The 20,706-nt window shown below is 37.6% G+C and overlaps 1 protein-coding gene and 1 long non-coding RNA gene across 6 annotated transcripts in view; one reads left to right on the top strand and one right to left on the bottom strand.

The window, feature by feature from the left end:
* The window catches only part of LOC143756986 (uncharacterized), a 21,625-nt gene extending 919 nt beyond the window's left edge, over window positions 1-20,706 (top strand). Inside the window, exons 2-3 of the long non-coding RNA XR_013210364.1 lie at window positions 19,547-19,812; window positions 20,037-20,706. This is a non-coding gene — a long non-coding RNA (uncharacterized LOC143756986). The remainder of the gene's footprint in view (window positions 1-19,546; window positions 19,813-20,036) is intronic.
* The window catches only part of glra4a (glycine receptor, alpha 4a), a 58,190-nt gene continuing 49,897 nt past the window's right edge, over window positions 12,414-20,706 (bottom strand). For 2 of the 5 annotated variants that reach the window (XM_077247913.1, XM_077247917.1), the window contains 4 exons: window positions 19,988-20,125; window positions 19,572-19,786; window positions 17,505-17,654; window positions 12,414-13,366 (listed from right to left, as the gene is read on the bottom strand). In XM_077247913.1, coding sequence (XP_077104028.1) covers window positions 13,073-13,366; window positions 17,505-17,654; window positions 19,572-19,786; window positions 19,988-20,125 — 797 coding nt within the window. In that variant the 3' untranslated portion in view covers window positions 12,414-13,072. Of the gene's footprint in view, window positions 13,367-14,249; window positions 14,580-16,343; window positions 17,394-17,504; window positions 17,655-19,571; window positions 19,787-19,987; window positions 20,126-20,706 lie in introns of those variants that run through there. The other 3 variants (XR_013210362.1, XM_077247914.1, XM_077247915.1) reach the window with 3 other exon arrangements.

Here is a 20,706-nt window from a genome sequence, read left to right as displayed (position 1 = left end):
TGGACTTTTCGCCTACTGTTTTTCGAATACTATGTATTCGGACATACAACTTTTTTATACTGTTTTTCACGTACTATGTAGTAGGGAAGTATTTGGTTTCGGACACAGCGTAGTAGGTATTAGGTGGAAGTATGGATTGGAATGCTATTCAATCTCAGATTCATCCAGTCCTATCATCTTTTTTGTCCTTACACCTCCGGGTTCATACCTCCTTACCTCCCGTGCTTTCGTTGTGTGCACTGAACAAGGTGGCAGCTATAAAAGACAAAATTGACTGTTATCATTACAACAGAAATAGCAGTAGGAGTGTTTGCTGAACACTCCAGATCTTTGCTAATTTATTTCTCAACTATCATTTTACTTGGATTGATTCACTTTATGCACATTATTTTCAAAGCTAGATGTTTACTATACAGTAGGTGAAGGAAAAGAAAGATCTTGGCAGTGATTCTTTTGCATGATTAATCACAGTCCATAATCTGCCATTGCTTTAATATGAAATTCTGCATTTCCTCACTGTTCATGCCTAAAAACTTGACTATTTGTGGGGAAAAAGTCTGTCCTTTTCCCAAATGTCAAGGGTTTGGGTAACCCTTAATATCAAACTAAATATTTTACCAAGGGTAGCCATGATAAACACAATTTATCACTCACTGTAATTTCTATCAAAGCCAAAGCAATTGTGCCAAGGCTTCCAAATGTCATTGTTCAATTTTTCTTGGGCTTCTTGATGGATGGACCAGTCAGTAGGTCTGGCAACAGAACTGGTTTCAGTAGGGTGGTAGGATCCTGGTTTGCAGATAGATTCTTCAATGTTTGATGTTTGCTCCATTGCATGGAAGGAACTGCCTATCTCCATCTCAGCTGTGTATTTTTTTCAAAGGATGGATTGTGGAGGCTCACATTTCTCCTTGGGGCCCAAATGCCTATCCATCAAATTTCACTTTGCCACTGTGCCATTTAATTGAACAGGTTGTCACCTCTGGCTTATGTATTGACATGTTATGAAATAACGGATAAAAATGGAAAGGAGTCAGGGGGAACAAAAGGGGTTGGTGGGAGGCTCTGCAGTGTGCTTTGTTGGTTTTTTAGTATGTCTTTAAGATTTGATTTATCAGGATCTTTTGATAAAACAGCCTAACGTAACTTTACTGGATGAAGTAGATAAGCATTAGTATTTCAGATGTTTGTGTTAGTGTGCATGTCATTTATTTTGTTCATTTTATTTGAGGGTTGAAAGTGCTGGAAAGTGCCTAATTACCTTTTCACTTCCTATTCTTTGTGCATTTGTAATATGTCACTGCCTGCTAAGCCATTCATCTTGGAACTTGTTGTACCCAACTGATATTGGAAGATAGTTGCAACACCATCCCCCCTTTTCAGTGCTCTTCTTTATGAAGATGCCTGTCAAATGAGCAACCTCAGAAATTATGGTCTTAATTATAATCTTATTGTTGAGTTGCTTTGAAAATGGTTTCCAATAATGGTTTGTTTTTTATTACTCTCCAACATTATTAACAATGATCTCATTGTAACTCATTCACTGAAGAGTTACAAGGCTGAGGTGAGAAAGCTATATAGTATATTTTGAGAAAATCAATTTTAATATTGTGATCAATACACGATCTCGCTTGCAGTCCTCCAAAGTATCACAGAGTGAACAGAAATGACCTTCTTGAATGGTATCATTATTGTACTATAATAGTGTGGCCTTTTACAATCTACTTTTTGTAAAGACTGAATGATCTTTTGCTCTTGTAGTAATTAGATAGAACTGCTTATTTCTGCAGTGTTGCCAGGTAAATAGGACAGAGTGAATTCGATGACCCGCAAAACTGGTGGCGTGATCCTAAAGAAATATAGGAATTTACCTCCCTTCTCACTCTTGCCAAGAGGAAAATCAAAAATCAAAGAGCTTTTCAATCTAATGGGTGTTGCAAAAGCGGTTATACTGTAGCACATGCATTTAAGGAACATTTTAAAACGGCAAAATAATTGTTGTGACATGTTTTTTAGTTTGGCTTCAATGATAGTGTTTCTTGGTGGAGCTGTTTCTTTATGCTGTGATTTGTGTTGGATGCTTCAGTAATGGCAGGTGTTTCATGTTTGTTCATAAATCTGTGCATTGTGCACAATCTTAGTTCTATTTTGTGTGTGTGTGTGTGTGTGTGTGTGTTTAAAACACTTATGGAAATATCTAAGGCCTACTTCACACTGAGAGCATGATTAACCCTAGCAATTATTGGTATTTGCTACATCGCTTTGCAGTTCATTTACATAAAGTTGAGCACTTATAATTTAACTTTGCTCTAAAGGGATTGTTCAACTCAAATTGAAAATTCTGTCATCATTCCATATCAGTCCATAAGTGGAAATATTATAGTTAGGAACATAGTTTCATGTTCCACAGAAGAAGAAAAAATTCATACAGATTTGGAATGACATGGAGAATAAATGATGATAGTTTTTATGAATTGGCGGTAATTCCATAATAATTCAATAACAATAAATGTAATAAGTTTACTTATACATAATATTGTTTATCTTTTTATTGGAGGTAATTCTATATTTAATAATATTTGTCTGTCTGATCTGGTTTTTTTCTATGTTAATGAAAATAAAGCTTTTTTTTCTTTTCGGCTAGACCTTTTTAATGCAATTTTAAACGCATTGTCACATAAAGATTCACATGGCACAGTTGACATGATGGATCAAATTGGCAAATCCAGGCTTCAGCATTTTGGTGTTTTTCTCCTGTGCACTCCATTGTGGATTGTCCATTACACTAAATGAAGCCAACACAATCCATTTCCTTTTTGTTACACATGAATAGCACACTTATCACCATGGGATCCAGTTTCTGTGGGCTAAATTGGATTAAAATTAGTTTGTGTCCTCTTTGAACAAATCAATTTTGGGCAAGTGCATGAAGCAGGACTTTATGCCGTAATTATTTTAAGTGCAAATTCATAAAACCTGTATGGTTCTGCCTCTGAATGACGTTACTCTGGGACCAACTTCTAATTATTGTTTTATAGGAACCATGATGGTTGTATGCCTTGTAGGTTTAGGATAGAGCCGTGGTTTAACCCTTAAGTGCTGATGTGGGACCACCTGTTTTTCATGTTTATTTCGCTTCTGCCAATAATTATGAACAGCAATATTGTGCAGAGTTGTCAGGGGAATTGCCTACTCCGGGAAGCAAATGTCAACACAACTTTCAGCTTTATGAGATTCTGCTTCATTATGTGTTATGCCTCACACAGTTTTCCTCACCTCAGCTGTTTACTGTCAAGAGGTGGGAAACCATCTAATTAAGTTGGGCCCATTAGTTATGGGATTTGCTCTGGGTTGTTGTTGACAAAACCCAGCTACAGACAAAACATGGCTGTGTAGGAAAGTGGGCGTCTGCTACGGGGAGCCGGACCGAATGCTCAACAGATAACTGTCACTTTTTCAACATTTCATGTATTTATTTATTTACATTATTTACATTACTCCAGCGTTTTTTTTAAACCCCACGGTTTAAATGAAACATTGAAGAGAGTTGTCAGGAATGCCTGTTTGAACAGCGTGCAGCTTTATGGGCAGCGAGCAGTAAATAATAAGATGTAGGAACTCCTTGGGCTCCTTCCCTCTGGATACAGCATGTCACTGGCCCCTGGACGCAAACACCATCCTCCATGGGTGATGAGGCAAGCCTGAGCTGCTCTACCACACTTGTAAAAAAGAGAGATGATGTGATTTTTATGATGGGAGGCCCCAACAGAGACAAATGTTGTTGATAGTGATAATAACAGCACTGGGAGTTGAGGGTGGAGGTGGAGAAATGGTCCATGAGCTCAATTCGCTTGAGCCCCAGTTACATCTTTCTCTTCTCCTTTCCTCTCTCTGCACCACATTCCCACTCTCGTCTATTTCCCTCCCTTTGGGTTTGGTAACACACTCCCCCACCCCCTGCCACTCCCATAGACTTATTATTTTCTCTTCCTTGGTAGGTAATGGTTTCCATGGCAACAAGGGCTGTTCTTTACCACTTGTTTCCCCTTATTAGACTAACACACACCCTAGTGCTAGTGGGTGGAGTCAGGCTCTGACCAGGGGTTGAGTTACCCTTTAAGAATGTTTAGTATTAATGACAATTTTCACTTGAATGGCGTGATGGCACATAGCTTGCATAGATACACTGTAAAAATGTTTTAGTGTAAAAATATAGTCATATGTTCATGCTTTCATAGACCTGTTTTCATGTCATATTTTTATTTGGCAGCATTAATTTTAAGCATAACAGTCTTAAAATATTTTCATTATCTCCATGACGGACATGCTCTGCCCCCTGAGTACTTGTTTTTTTGAGACCTATCAATGATCCAAATGAGAAATTGACAAAAATGCCCATCCTGAACTGGTGTAAGGATAGGTGTTGGTTGTTTCTCAGGATGAATGGCATCTGTTTTATAATCCATTTTGGAGGTCCTCTATTCTGTAGCATTTAGTCCGAGGGTGAAGAAGATAGGCATTGTAGACAAAAGTAAAAAGCGTTGTTTATTAAACAAAGGGCCAGTTTCACAGACTGGGCTTAGATTAAACCAGGATTAGACCTTAATTCAACTAAGAGATTTAAGTCCTTTTATAAACATGCCTTAGAAAGAAACATTGCTGGTGTGCATCTTGAGACAAAAAATGGCACTGACATTTTTTAAGATATGTCAGTGCAAGTTGCTTTTAGTTAAAACAGCTCAAACAGGCATTTTATACTAGGACTAGACTTAAGCCTTGTGTGTAAAACCAGGGGAAGTAAATCAGGCAATCCAAACAGAGGGAACATATGCGTAAACACAGACAATACAGGCAGCGAACATGAGAAACAGCGGAACTTAAATAAACAAGGTAACAAACTCAAATACAAACAGGTGTGCTCTAATTAATGAGTGACCATGGCGATAAACTGGTGGCGGGAAACTGAGAACAAAGGAAAACTAAATGACAAAGCCAGACACAACAGGAATTGAACGCAATGAAAATGAACCCAAACCAGTGTATAACCGTGACAATTGTACATTCAAAAAAATTATATAATTATATTTACATACAAATAATATGCAATACAATAATGTGCACGAGAAATGTTTGGCATATGTGCTGAATAACCCATTATTGCACAGATTTGCACAGCATATAGGACAAAAAGTCCACAAATAATGTTCCACAATCAGTTATTTAAGTGGTTTCACTGTTTCTGAAAAGCCTCATTGAATGTACAAAGTAGGCTACATTATTTTAAAAACCATATATTCCATAAATGAATCAGTCTTCTATGTGGACTTTTATGTAGACCATTTGTAAACATCTGATTTCAATGTTATATGCAACTGAAATGCAATGTTGTGAAATGTTGTAAAACCGTTTTATAAATGCTGGGTGCTTCTAGCCACAATAGGATTCTGAAATGTATTTCTGTTGAGTTGATAACTGTATATCACAAACAGTGGTCTAATTCTCCAAACTGTCTCTGTTGTTGGTTTCTGCTTATTACCTAGAGCTTGGGTATTGATTATGTGCTGAAAAGCTCTGTAGATTCCCACAACAATCTGAGCAAATAGTGTCTGTCTGTTACTGAAGCAACAAGCAGAGAGAATATAACAAAAGGGCCTAACCTTGAGAAACAAATGGTCATTAATATGCTGCAGGTGTCATTCTGAGAATTCCAATGTGATATTTAGCAGAAGGACATGCCCCTTTTTAATTGCTATGGAGAAAGTGACCTTTTTATTTATCACTATCCTGTTCTCTGTGGAGCCAGTGAGGCAGCACAGAAGTCCTTCCTAGATTTTTTTTCTAGAATATTTATATTTCTCTATTTCTTATTTCCTTTTAAATAATTTTTATTCATTTGTTTATTGATCCATTGAACTAATTTGTTCTTGAAATGAAAGTTGCCTTTCACATGACATAAAACAACCAACCTATCGTAACTTTATATTGAGCCACAAGGTCAATATGTGATGTTCAGATCCATTGGTCAAATTTCATTTCGCTCTACACATTTGCAGGTCACCAAACGCCTTTGATCCCTAGAATGTGGTTCTTTCTATGTACTTGAATTCAAATGCATGAGAACAGAAGTGAATAGAGCGCGAAGTGTAGCGTGACTGCATATTAATAGTGAATGGCTGATAGATAGCAGCCGTGGTGGGACCAGCTTTTCACCACAACTCTTTTTGGGTAAAAGACACACAATAGACTCCTATATATAGGCCTATATTTAGAGAGTTTCTGTGCATGTTTGATAGATCTAAAAATGTTAGAGTCCTTTCAGGTATAAAGTGGATTTGCAGTGTGTTTAGCCCCTTTGTGTGTGTGTGCCAGTTGTCATGGTGACAGACGGCTAGTGATGTCGGCTTTTTGTGTAGTACTGTGTGTGTTTGGGGAAGGTCCTGGCTTCACTACGGCAATGGTAAGAACTGTAAAGCTATTGCACTTTAACCCGACCGCCTCTGAATCAGGAACATCCACCTCCCTCTCTCCACAGAAAGTCATTATTTCTCATCTCACACTGCTGACCTGCAGCACTGATTCCGTGTCAACATGGCGAAGGAATAGCACACAGGTTGTCCTTTTCCAGCTGTCTCCAAGGTATTAAAGTGTGAAAGATGTCTAATGGGTGGGGAGAAAGAGCAAGGAGAAGAAATCCTGTTTACCCTGAATGCATAAGAAGAGGTGAGTAGTGAGGCACAATAAAACAAAGGAAAAGGGAGAATTAAATGATTTATTTCACGTCAAAATGAGGTTTCTTCTCACCATAAAAAAGCACTATATAATTATTCCATATGGTAAGTTTTTTTTGAAGCCTTATGATAGGTTTGTATTAGAAACAGCATTTTAGTTATTATTCACTGATAATCTTTCCCTCCAGCTCTTTAATCAAATATGCCAGTATGGCTCAAATTGGACGATTCATGTTATTGGTCTTTACCAGTTTATTTTATTTTATTTTTTGGGAGCATAACTTGTGGTTACAATGAACTTTAGTTTGTTTGTTTTTCAGAAGAAAAATATGTGAAGATTCTTTTTTAAATGGCATGACAGTGAGTAAATGACAACAGGTTTTTCAGGTTTGTCTTCTCTCTTTTTCTTGAAGCTTTGCTTTTTTGCCAGTATCTCCAGTTTTCTGTCAGCTTACACACACCTGAAACTAGGTACAACACAGCTGATTGGCAGAAGATGCTTTCTTAATGGATTTAAAAAGGGGTCTCTCTCTACAGAAATGCCCAGAGCCTCTTACCACACTAACCGGTGTATGATTTCCTATAATTTTCTCAGTTAGCTCACCTCAGGCAGTCCCGTTTGAAACCATTAATACTGGCAGAGAGAAAATCAGAAGTGACACAAAAAAGTGGGGGAGATGGTGAAGGGGAGGGGAGACTATTTTTGAGATTTCTTTATGGTTTATAACTTTATTTGACTATGCAAACCTTAAATGAGTTTTACCGGATTCAGTGCATCATGAACTTGTATTATTATTTTTTTGGATCTGGGAGATTTGTTCAGGATGTTCTTATCCAGTATGTGTCTAGATGAAGTCGTGGCTGGTGTAACTGTATTTAACGAGTTTTGATTGCTATCTTAATGAATGGTTCACACAGTTCGCTCAGAAACGCTGATTCATTCAGAAATGAAAAGCCACTTATGTGTTTTGTTTAGAAATGTGTAAATGGTCTTTTTGCTGTGGTTTTTGTTTGGAACTCTTTTCACTGGCAGAACAAAAACAGACTGAGTAAAGGCCTGTTCACAAGGACAATAATCACACTATGACGTTTTTAATCATTCTAATCTAGGGAAGTCCACACCACAAACAACTATAACAATAACAGCATAGAGGAACGATATTGTTAGAATCACTTTTTTTTTTCCAGCTGATGAACTATAAAAACATTGACAGCCAATTAGAATCCACCCGACTTTGAGAACATGAACATTTAAAGCAACAGACGACACGACTGCAGCGTGCACTTATAATAAACAGAACGTTAAAATAAACATTACAGTTTATATTTATAGTTATCATTCTTGCCGTGAACAGGCCTCAATTGGCAATAATGAGTCTAAAATGTATCAGTTGAGTAATATATACATATTGAGTAAAATGTAATATATTAATTTCATGTTTTTTTTAAACTGTTATAAAAGCAATCTCACTTATGACCGTAAATGTGCTATAATTGTTTTCTGTGTCATATATATTTGGGAACACAGCAGTTGCTTGTGTGCTATCAATAATCTCTTATCTGCTTTTCTCGAATTCTAAATGAGCCTGAATAAATCTCTACTGTAGTGTTAAAGCAAGACCTCAACCAGTGTGGTTTGACATGGCCTTCACTTGCTGTCAATTGCATAGATTTTGTGGCATCTCGACATTTGAAATTCAAATAGCTACCAAATAGCTATTCGAATTTTGAATGGTCTTTTGTACCCTTTCTCCAATTTGTGAATTTACTGCTGTTGTTGATTAGATTCAATGATGTTCCCTTAACTGTCTATTTTATTCATTTTATTTAAAATGTGGTAATTTGAACGATTATACACAGATTGTGTGGGCATGTGTGTTTTTCAGGGCAACTGCTTCTTACAAATATTTCTTCTCCTTCTGTAGTTTTTTTTTTTAAGCAACACAATGAATTTGAAAGGAACACATATACAGTATTGCCCAAAAGTCTTTTTTAATTTAACAAGGATTATTTTAGAAATTATATGTTTTTGAAATTATATTATTTTAGATAATATAATTAGAAATTGTACTATCAGCATAACAATTAGAATTGTTACAACTGAACTAAATTAACATCAGATGTCTCAAATGTCACAGATTTGCTTGATTAGTGGCTGTTTAAACTCGATATTATCCCCATCCCAGTTTTTTTTACATTTGTGTGTATCTTTTCAATACACATATCATTCAAAAGATCTTAATACTTTATTCAGCCATGAAACATTAAAAATTATCAAAGGTGACAGTGAAGATTTTTAAAAATCTATTTCAAATAAATCCATTTCTTTTCTATTGATCAAAGAATCCTGAAAAATAAAGGAATCACGGTTTCCACAAAAATATTAAGCAGCAGAACTGTTTTCAGTACTGATAATAATAAGAAATGTTTCATGTGACACTAAAGACTGGCGTAATTGGTGCTGAAAATTCAGCGTTTCCTTCATAGAAATATATTTTAAAATGTATAACAGTTATTTTAAAATGTAATAACATTTCACAATATTACTGTTTTTACTTTATCAAATAAATGCCTTAGTGAGCATTAGTTTCTTTCAGAAAAAAAAAAAAAGAATATACAGACTCTTAACAACTTTTGAACGCTAGTGTATGTCCAAGGGACTTCATGTTAGCTTCTTAAGGATAGTTAAGTATATTTAGTGTCAATAACAAAGTTAAACCCCCCTTGAATTTGATCTAGCTGAACATGTGAATGAGAAAGTGTTTCCAACATTAGGCTATTACTTTCCCCAAGGCTCTATTAACATTGTACTCATATGTTGATTATTCCCTTGGGTTGGTGCAAGGACAGGTCCAGGATCTGAGCCTCCCATTCATCACACCAACAGACCCGCCCACTTCCCATGTTATTGAGTGCTTACATGAAGATGAACAATAAATGCTAAGACCTCAGTTGGTCTAATGCGTTTGTCTTGTGCTTTGTGGTGATTTACACGGAATTCTTCAGGGAGAGAGTGAGAAACAAACTATCGAATAATTTATTTGTGGCTTCAGTTTATTCCTAACATTTTTGAATCAATAAATGTAGAGGAATATTGTTTATTGATTTCTCTCAGGGATGCCCTTGAATGCATGTCTCTCTGTTTTTCTGTCTCTCTTTCTCTTTTATCCATCTCTCATTTCCACTCATGCACACACATATTCCGAGGTCTCATTATCCGATGTCTCAGGACACATGCACAGATCAGATACACACATTTGAAAAAGTAAATGTTGTGGGGATATGGGTGTAATGATGTTAGCTTATGAATCCTTGGCGCTTATTGAGGGGAAGGGCCACGGAGCAATCTCATGGGTGGCGTCGGTGCGATTTCCTCTGTGGTTGAAATCCATTAGAAGTTCCTGTATCTGTGATACAGACAGCACTGGCGGGAGATACACTGATCGAGGGGAGGGCAGGCGGTTTGTTGTTGTATGCTATAAATCACAGTCCTATTTTGTGTTTGTCAGTCATGGGCTGCAGATTTAGAAAATCTTCTTAAATCCTACAAAGGCACAGTTTGCCCCCTAAAACCAAACCAAAGACCTCCATGTAACAGAAGAGTTACAGCCGGAGGAAATGAAGAAAATCGAAGGCTTGTTGGGGAAAATACTTTTTCTTTCATTCTCTCTCTCTCTCTCTCTCTCTCTCTCTCTCTCTCTCTCTCTCTCTCTCTCTCTCTCTCTCTCTCTCTCTCTCTCTCTTTCTTTCTTTCTTTCTTTCTTTCTTTCTTATTATATCCTTCATGGTATGTGCAAACCTTCCCAGAGGCAGTAAATGCAGTGTCCCACTGTGTTCACTCAAAAAGCCTCTCATGGAAAATGCACATCGTGAGATACAATAGCCAATCTTTCTGACATTTGCCAATTGCCCCCAGATTTCCTCTTAGAAAAAAATCTACTTAAACTGTCAAGCATGTGTGCCGGGCTTAAGCGAATATGTCAAGCCACCGCATTTGCTCAAATTGAGAAAACCTAAACTGTCCAAGGCCAGCTGCTTTTTGAGTGGGGTGTTGGTTTGTATTCGAATTTAAAAAAAAACATTCACATCATCGCTCTCACTTATTTGAAATGAGCGGAGGCTGAAATCTTGACAGCAACGCATTCTAGGTTGATTGGACTCTTACATCTTCACAGTTAGTGCAGAGCTGGATGGACTAGAAAGATTGGATTTCTGCACATATTTAAACTGTAAAGTCAAGTCAACGGCACAATATGCATGATCTCACTATGTTACCGTTCAACTGTATTTACTGACAGTTGATTTAGGAGAGGCATGTTTTATTTTTATATCTGTATAAACAAATACCTAAAGGGAATTTTTACATGCTTGTGACTTAACCAGTGACCGTGGCTTCAATAATTCCAGAAGGTTATATCATAATTGAAACAAAGTTATATAATACACAAATTCAACTAATGAGTCCATCAACTAAGGCATGAGTATAGGAAATTTAAATATGGTGTATTTAGATGTGACTTAACAGACTTGAACTGTTTCTGATAGATTTTTATTTTTAAATAGCAGATTTATTAAGATGAATTTTTAGTGTGTTTTTTGGGAACTCAGGTCATTCGGGTATGTGGTACTATGTGTTCGAGGCCAATTGGCCTTAGTAGAGACAGATCTTTTCTTCCATATTTTGCATACCATAGAGTGTACATCCGTGTGATCGAAAAAGAAAAAAAGTAGAGTGTAGACTTGGTTTTATCCATCAGTTGTTGATAGAATGGAGGAAAATCTAAGATTATGAGCTTGCAGTCGATTGTAAGAAAGGAGCTGGGTGGTTAAGTGGTTAAAATGATTGTAGAAGTTCCACATATACACCACAAGAGAAAAGTCTGTCGTTTTGCTGGAATTGTGTTTCTTTTTTTTGAAACATGTCTGGATGAATCATTCTGTTGGTTGTGTTAGAAACCAGGGTTAATCTGTTAACAAATGCATGGAATTAATCTGCATCTACCAGATTTCCTGCACTAAGCATTTTGTTTCCTTCTCCGCAGGCTTGTCTGTACATATGCTCACTCACCCTTGAGAGACAAGCTTACAGAAGACTAGATTAGTTACTTCTCAGACAAAGGGCTGTGTGCAGAGGTTGACGGCCTTAATTCATTGTCATTAGCAAAGAACGCATAGTCCTTTTCAAACTCATTAGCTGATAAAAAACACCTTGTGATTCCCATTAAAATCCTCATCCATCCTTCTTCAGCACAAACGCTTTTCTCCTTCACCCTGCATCTCTGCACATCCTCCAACGGCTCTCTGGACAGGACAATAAATGACAGTTTTATGTTTGACTGAGGGACACATTTGGGGCTAGCAATAATAAAGAATGGCTGTGATGCATGATACATGTTTCTGTTTGTTGACAATTAAAGCCTAGTGCTGCCAGGGTGACAAATCAGCCATTTCTTTCAGGCATTAGTTTAAACGATTTAACACATGATGGAATGATTTAGATATTTACATTTTCCAAATAGCATGAATAATGTTAATGAAAAATAACAGAAAAATGATTATGAACAGAGTTTGTAATACATCAATCTGTAATACATGTAATTGGAAAAAATCCAGATATAACAACCAGAGTACCTATTTTTGTGCTTTTGTGTAATTTTGTGCACCAAAGTACAAAACAACTCTGACTTCCTGGTAGAATATCCATTTATTCAAATTCGAAAGACAAAAAGAAATACACATTTGTGCCGTCTGCAGTCTGTGAACAACTCTGCATATATACACTTTATACAGTCATATATATTTATAATGTCATTATTTAGTAAAACAGTACACCATTCCCCTGTAACTGTACCCATGAATAATAAATCCCAATCCGCCCCTTCACAACCCATTAGTTTGGCATTTTAAGATGTATAAAACACATTTGTTTTGAGGTTTTCAAAAACATTCATTCAAGGATGGGCCTTGTGGTAAAATTCAAGTGAACATTTTCTATCCAACCCAGAACCTTTCAGCCAATAACTTAAATGGAGCCTACAAAATAAGGGCAATAGCACTGGCTATTAGTGCAATCCACTCGAATGAAGATGGGAAAGAGAGGAGAGCCAAGTCCCCAACAGCAGCATTTGCATCTCTGAGCCCCTTTCGCTCTAAGTGGGCACTTTAAATTCCAGAATTCACACCTGAGCACATGGTTTTAGCACTAACGGCATTTCTGGAGTGAATATGCCTTTAAAATACACTTCTAGTGTGAGTATGACAGGCGGTTTTGTTTAAAATTAGGAGATATAAGAAAAGAAAAGAAAAGAAGCAGTAATATGAACAAGTGGCATAACCAGGAGCGATTACAGGTTGGCGTGGATGTCCTCGTGTCGCAGCACTTTGTAGGTGATCCAGTAGAAGACGTTGAATATGAGGAAGCTGAGAGGAAATACTGCTCTGGATATGGTATCGATTCGCTTGGCTCGGTCCACAAACCGCTTCCGGATGGCCTCTCCGTCGTACAGCACTTGCACTGGGGGTGGTGGAGCGAACACGGTGGACGCCTCCACAGTTGTCCCATCTTTAGCTTGTAAGCAATGGCCCAGTCCATACCCACGGAAGTAAAAGCCACGGCTTTCTCGAACAATCTCTTCCTCCTTTAACAGAAGAAAAGCATTCTTAGTGTTTTCAGTGCCAGGCATCAAACAAAATTTCACATACTTGTTTAGTTTTTAAAGAGGGGGGGGGGGGGGGGGGGGTAGTTATACTGAACTGTAGATATGTAAAAAGTCATATTTCAAGTGTATGTACTTTACTTGCTTTTATGAATGCTACACGTGAAACTTTCATTCATGCAAATGAAGTGAAGATATGCTTAAAATAAGAAACAAAACATGCCACTAGGGTAAGATTATTTTTCTTACCTCATTTAGCAGATTTGTTTTTGTTTTAAGCATTAACTCACTTAATTTTGATACATTTCTTAATATTTTGTAATTTTTCAAGTAAATTAATCTTGATTTAAAAAATGTTAGATATTTATATTGGGAAACATGAAACAATTACTGAGTAAGTAAATCACTTATTGCAGTGTAAAGTTTTTCCTTTTTCTTTTTTTTTTCGGTGCCAAAAAAAGTAATTGTCTGATGCTAGAATGAAACAGACTGTTTTGAACAATTACTTGAAAGTGAAAGGATTCTGCATTTTCTCTCTTTCCTCCATCCATACTTATGTTACCAACCATTTTTGATGTTGTTGTTCAATGTCTGTTCAATGTCAGTAGGAGGCTATATCTGCCGGCAAGACAGAATACGGTCAACATAATGGAACAAAACGCGAATAGATCAAGATGTTTAAATATTTTTTTTTTTTACAGTTGAACTGTTTTTAATTTGACATAGCATCGTGAATTTTTAACTGACAAAATTTAAAAATCAGGAATGATGGATGCAAGAGCGCTCCTTGCATGGTTTCCTGACCAAAAAATAAAAATTCTATGTTCTTTAGTATTCTGCTTGGTCTACTTGTAGCACTATGTAGCACTATGGCCTAGTTCTTGCCTCTAATGCCAAATAAATTAGTCATTTGAATCAGTTTATCTGTCAATCTTTGACAAATTACCACTTTCCTCGAGAGGATAAGAAGATTAAGTTCTCGTTTAGTTCTTCATTAAATCCTCAGCTTGCACCTAAAAACAATCCAGTCAATAACATGCCTAGGACTAATGATGTGTTTGGTTAAAGATAAAGACCATTTAAAGTGAGTTTAAAGTCACCTATGAACAGAGTTTGGGTCAGTGCTTACCTTGTTAATCATGGCCAGGCTGTGTCCAGACTCAGAGTCTGAGTCTAGCGTGTAAAAAGAACTCTGCTGCAAAAACGTTTCAGTATGAAACAAGTCAGTTCCATTTGTATGAGGACTGAGGGGTGAACACTACACACTGGGGGTTACTCAACATGGTCACAAGAAAAGACATCATACTGGGTGGACGTATCAGCACACTTGAGCAATACTCTGTGCATTAGCTATTAGCTATTAGCATAGCTATTAGCTAATAAATACATATATGCTGAATTTCCAACAAAATTTCAATGGCAATTCATAATATTTTACGCTTTGGCGAATTGATGGCTAATTCGTGTGAATTCGTCCATTTTTTATGATCTGCTTACACCCCAGTGAAGGGTATGTTTAGGGGTGGGGTTAGTGGTGGATCTTCATGCTTATCGCCACTTCATAACAATTACATTTTCCTTGAGATCATGTTGGAATTTGGTGTTATATGAATCGCTGTACACATTTAAGGGGTATGGAAAATGTGTGAATACTAATGTCCCGTTTTACAACTGGCATTAACATCCATTTCTAATCAAGTGGTCACATGAGACGCATTACTGTAAGGAATAAACGACAATTGTAAGCGGTTCACTTGTGAAGTGTGTTCATACCAGCTGTGAACTGGGCCAGTAGGACGGAGGGGGTTCTGGGTTTACGGGACTCAAGTGTTTGCCCGTGGGCAAATAAGATGGGGGACACAGATGTTGCGGTACTGGTTGAGCTTGCTGTTGCTGTTACCAGGGAGCGTGTTCACTCTCCACAGTGAGTCAAAGCTTCCTGCAGGCTGCCTGGCTCGAACCTCCATCAAGGAAGAATGAAATGTTTTTTTTCTTAGTTCCTCGTATATAACAGTTTGGAACATCTGTCTTTTTCTTTCCCTAAATTAACTTCTGGGGAACAATAGAGCACATCCATCCATCCATCAATCAATCTGTCATTCTTATGTATCTTGCACAGTTCAGTGCACTTTCAACCATAACATTTCTAGGCAGGCTGAGCAGACTCATTTCATTAATATTGGCAAGTGTGTAAATACTTCAACAAGAATTTAACAGCTATCAAGCCGCTGCTCTCCAGCACCATCCAAGTTGCTAGGCAACACTGCTTATGAGTGTACACTTCTTTGCAGGTTGATGAGGGACACTCCAATAAAGTGCACACACTCAAGCTAAATCCGACAGTCACAGCAAAACTTGATAAAGTCCTAAGACAAGAGGATAATGTTCATGCTGATGTTTACATCAGACACAAATAGCTTATAACTGGGTAACAATGGTTAACTAATCGACTAGTTGTCCAAGATCTGGGATAACTTGGTCTAGATTTTTAGATTACTGTGGTGGTGCTTTAGCTGTTAAACAGTTTGCATCCCCTTTAAAGTACAGCTACAGGCTTACACAGTTGGAGAGACGTATTTTACCATTGTGCCACATTTTGTACTTTTTTTGTTTGTTTGTGATGTTTTTTAGGACATGTGCCAAGTTAAAAATAAAGTTAAACTTTTAAAAATGCAGAGACACCTCCAGTCTGTTCCATTTCATTGTGCTCCAACTAGATGTTTTTGAACGCAGCAACGCTCATTGTGGTTAATGTTAACTAAAACAATTAAAATTGTTATCGGTAATTGAAATAAAGATTAAATAAAATAAGAATATTAGATGAAAAAATGAAAATCAATAATGTTGCCTTGGCAACTAACTGAAATAAAAGAGTACTAAAATTATTAAAACTGAAACTAATTTTTTTTAACCAAGATAGAATAGGATATAGAACGTGTGTGTGTGTGTGTGTGTGTGTGTGTGTTTATTTATATATATATATAAATGGCAAAAGCACATAAAAATATTAGTGCCGATTCAAAATATCAAATAATATATTAGTATAAATAATACTAAAATAACACTGGAATAATCCCCCTAAGAAATGCATCCCATCTGAAACCAGTGTAATTATACAGGGCTATCTTACATCCAATAGGTTAACTAGTCATTCAGGCAACTCACAATTGTTAATTTTGAAAATATGTAGTTTTGCTCATCCCTTAAACAGGCACGGTCCTCTCAGCACCCATTTGTTAGTGTTTTCTTGAGCAGGAAAATGTGGCCTAATTTGTCTATAGTGTTATTAAGGCAGGATGAAGCCAAGGATTTGTTGTATTGATTATCCTGGCCAGTAGTTGGTCCATCAGCCTAACAGCTCTCTCAGCCAGTGACCCATGCATCGATACCACCCAGATTGATCATTCAGACCAGAGACTTTCTTGGCGGGAGAGAATAGGACAAAGAGTAATAGCCACCAAGATCTCCAAGGCAGGAGGGGAGGAGAACTCGCTCATTCTTAAAAGGAGTTATTCTCATTTTTCTCTCATTATTGATTCAGATTCAGCGAACACACTCGTAAATCTCCAGCACTGCGAGCTTGGACAGCTAGCGCTGTTGTACAAGCCCGGAAAGTGTCCAAGATGTTTTAGCCAACAGTTTTAAATGTGATTGTTGGGCTTTGATATTTACTAGAATTTTACATTGCAGTATTTATAGAAATTACATATAAAATCTGTTAAACACATTTCATGTGTTCAGAGTGATTTGACTCTCCGAAGCCCTGGGGGTATTTTCTAAGCTTTTCGTTTAGAAGCCACTTTTAGCATTTCAGGCAGTGTCTGTGATCTCGGATCAGGAAGCAGGTTGTTGGCCTTTGGAAATTGGCTGTAGCGAGGCTTTACAAGGTGGCACAAATGGTGGGCTCAGCACATGGGACTGCTCACTATGGAAACAGGCTGATCTGAATTCCCCCACACGAGATGTGACAGCCAGCTGTAGTGTGGCCGTTGCCAGTATTTGGATGTGACTGAGCACAATGAAAAGAGATGCGAGTCAAAGTGTAATACAGGGTGACAGCACCGCCTCTATTTGTTTGTGTGTGTGTCTATGTGCATGCGGGTGTGTTCATCGCACTTACTATTCTCTGCCTTCGCTGCTTCTTGCGCAGCCTGATGAATTCTTTGTGTTGCCTTGAGACGAAGTTGACTGCTGCGTACTCCAACAATGCAGCAAACACGAACAACAGACAAACGGCCATCCAGATGTCAATGGCCTTCACGTAGGACACCTGGGATGCACAAGGTCAGAGCAACATCAATAGATAATCAATAAGGGCATTGCTAGGAATAATGAGGTTGTGATGACGTTGGACACATCCTTTTCATTAGCCTATACCTTTCCATAGAAAACAGAATACTTTACATAGGGCCTTAGGGCTACATCTGAAGAGGACATCATTTGAATTAATATTTAAAATCTCTTACATTTATAAACAAGTAGGCAAGGTGTACAAATAGGTGTGGCAAGGGGGGGCGTGGTCTAGCGAAGTCTGTGACAGGAGAGAAGATTGGGAGACAAGTGTGGCGTAAGTGGGTCATGTGCAAATGACAAACACCTGTGTGTGGTTTCAGTGGTTGGTGTGGAGAGACAGTAAAAGCCACGACAAAACAGCAGGAGAGTGACAGAGATACGAAGAACCTCTGGCTGATAGTATGGACTTTGATCGATGGTTGACGGGAGAGAGAGAGAGAGAGAGAGTGAAACGGATTCAGCACAAGCATACAGGCCTATAGAATGGTGCGTAAAACAAATTCATAAGGAAAAAAACCTGCTAATTCCTGTGATCAAGGGCTTAGGGCGTTCCATGGAACACATTGCAAGGGTTCCGCAAGTAGTGGACACAAGTGCAACGTAAGCAATAACGTACATGCAAGTGAACGAGGCGGAGAGAAGATGGCGAGGGAGGGGCATAAAAGAATGGACATAAATGCATTCCCAAAAGTATTGTAAGCTTAAGTAGATCGTAGAGCCATTGCCACCAATCGTCTCTATGATCAACGCGACGATGCTGATCTAATAGTAGTCTGATTTCTGATTCATGTAAAATTTTAAATTCTAATTTGATTACTGAGGACAGTTACAGTAAAAATTGCATTTCCCCCTTACATGTCTTCATTAAAAGTGTTAAAATAACCGTTTATGTAACCGTTAAAGGGTACGTTCGGCATTTTTGCAAGTAAAGCCCTGTTACAAGTAAAGCCCTGTTTTAAGATCGTTTCTGATGAAATCGAACTGTTAAGATTAAAATTTGGACAAATGCTGCTGTCCTGAGAATTTTAGGTTTTTGTGTTAGCACCCCCCCCACCTATACAATGGTTTCATAGGTGCATTGGAACAATCATTCATATAAACGCCATCTTTAGTTTACAAAGACGTGAAACTCACCGATTGGTCTGTGGTGTTTACTGATATGCTCACGCAAAAATCGCTGCAAAAGATGCTTTCCAACAGGTGTTTTACCATTCATTGTAAAACTGAGGCGTTTTTCCAACGCCTCACAACCGGACATTCTTCCAAAAACTACGATAAAACCTGTTGGAAAGCTTCTTTTGCAGCGATTTTTGCGTGAGCATATCAGTGAACACCCCAGACCACTCGGTGAGTTTCACATCTTTGTAAACTAAAGTTTAATGCGTTTATATGAATGATTGTTCCAAGGCACCTATGAAACCATTGTATAGGTGGGGGGGTGCTAACGCAAAAACCTAAAATTCTCGGGACAGCAGCATGTGTCCAAATTTTAATCTTAACCGTTCGATTTCATCAGAAACGATCTTAAAACAGGGCTTTACTTGTAAAACGCCGAACTTACCCTTTAAGTAACTGGAATTCGTTGAGAGGAATCGCATTTAGAACAACAAAACAAACAAACAAACAAAAAAGATTATAATTTTTAATTATACCACACAATTCATTCATTTTTTAGCGAACAAATCTTTAAACAGAAGCAAGGGCTCTTCGACATCCTTTTAATAATTAAAATAGTCACTTATAAGATAGGCAAGCTTATTGAGCTTATGAGTTTTTATCTTTCAGTTTCATTGATTGTCTCATTATTTCACTAATTATTCAATAAGTGCACTGATTTCTGAAATGTTTCTCTCTTTTTTTTTCTCTCAGAACCGAGTCATTTTGGTCATGTTACCTTGGGTAGAGAGGCTCGTGAGCCGGAGCTCTGGGTAGTCATTGTCAGCACAGTGGTGATACCCAAGCCTACCCGAGCAGGGGCAGCATCCATGTTGATCCAGAAAGACACCCAAGACAGAATGACAATCAGCAGGCTGGGGATGTACATCTGAATGAGATAGTAGCCCATCTGTCTCTCTAAGTGAAACTTCACCTCAATACAGGTGAATTTACCTGGGAGAACACAAAGAGTTCCATAGGTAAGTAATTATGTATAGCAACTTTTAATGTATTGTTGTTTACACCTGACACTATAAATGCATTTAAAAATTCTTCAGAGGACCTTGAAATCAATTCTGTTTGCAACAGTGTATATGATGATTTTTTTATATAGATATTATTTGATATGCGTGAATGTTGTAGTGGAATGTGTACCTGTGTTGTAATGCTTAGTGCAGTAGCCGAGATCTTTTTCCTCCTTTAGTAAAAACTGAGGAAGAGTCAAATCATCCGCCACCTGCACTGGGCTATCAGAAAGCCACTCGAAGATCAGATCATTCATGGTGTAGCCAACTGTGAAAAGGGAGAGAGAATGAAATAGAAAAATGCATATCTGTGCATAAAAGTGTGAATTGCACCTGTCAAGCTTCCACTCTCATCCCATACTTTGTTCGCTGCATGAAAGGTCATCTGACAAACCAAAGGGGTAGATTGATAGATTAAATATCTGGTACAGACCTTTGAATAATGAAGATGTTTATATACTCTGGATTATTACATCCAACGTATGACCAACATGAAGTATTTGAGCAAATTAATTGGAAATCTTTCTTTCTTATATAATTTTTTTCCTTATCCATGCTACTTGCCTCAAATCTTCACATCCCCCACATCATTTCTAACAGGTCTCTCTCTCTGTAGTACATGTTGAGATTAGGGGCCTATTAAAAATGCACGAGGCATGCAATAACAGTGTAGAATACTTGACAAATCTGAATAATATTGATGTCTATCAGAGACCTTCAGGGATTTACAATGACATCTATTATTCACAAACCTCCCCGTCCCATTCCGTCTTCAAAACAACAAACCACTGAAAAAAGACTGAAAGTCCTTGAAATGTCAATTTTGTCTTTGAAAAGTTTCGTGTGGTT

This window comes from Siphateles boraxobius, unplaced genomic scaffold (genome assembly GCF_051911475.1).
Source record: "Siphateles boraxobius isolate OS27281-9 unplaced genomic scaffold, OSU_SipBor_1 3, whole genome shotgun sequence".
Lineage (NCBI taxonomy): Eukaryota > Metazoa > Chordata > Actinopteri > Cypriniformes > Leuciscidae > Siphateles > Siphateles boraxobius.
Note: the sequence above shows the minus strand (reverse complement) of the source record. Positions and strands in the feature narration are given on the sequence as shown.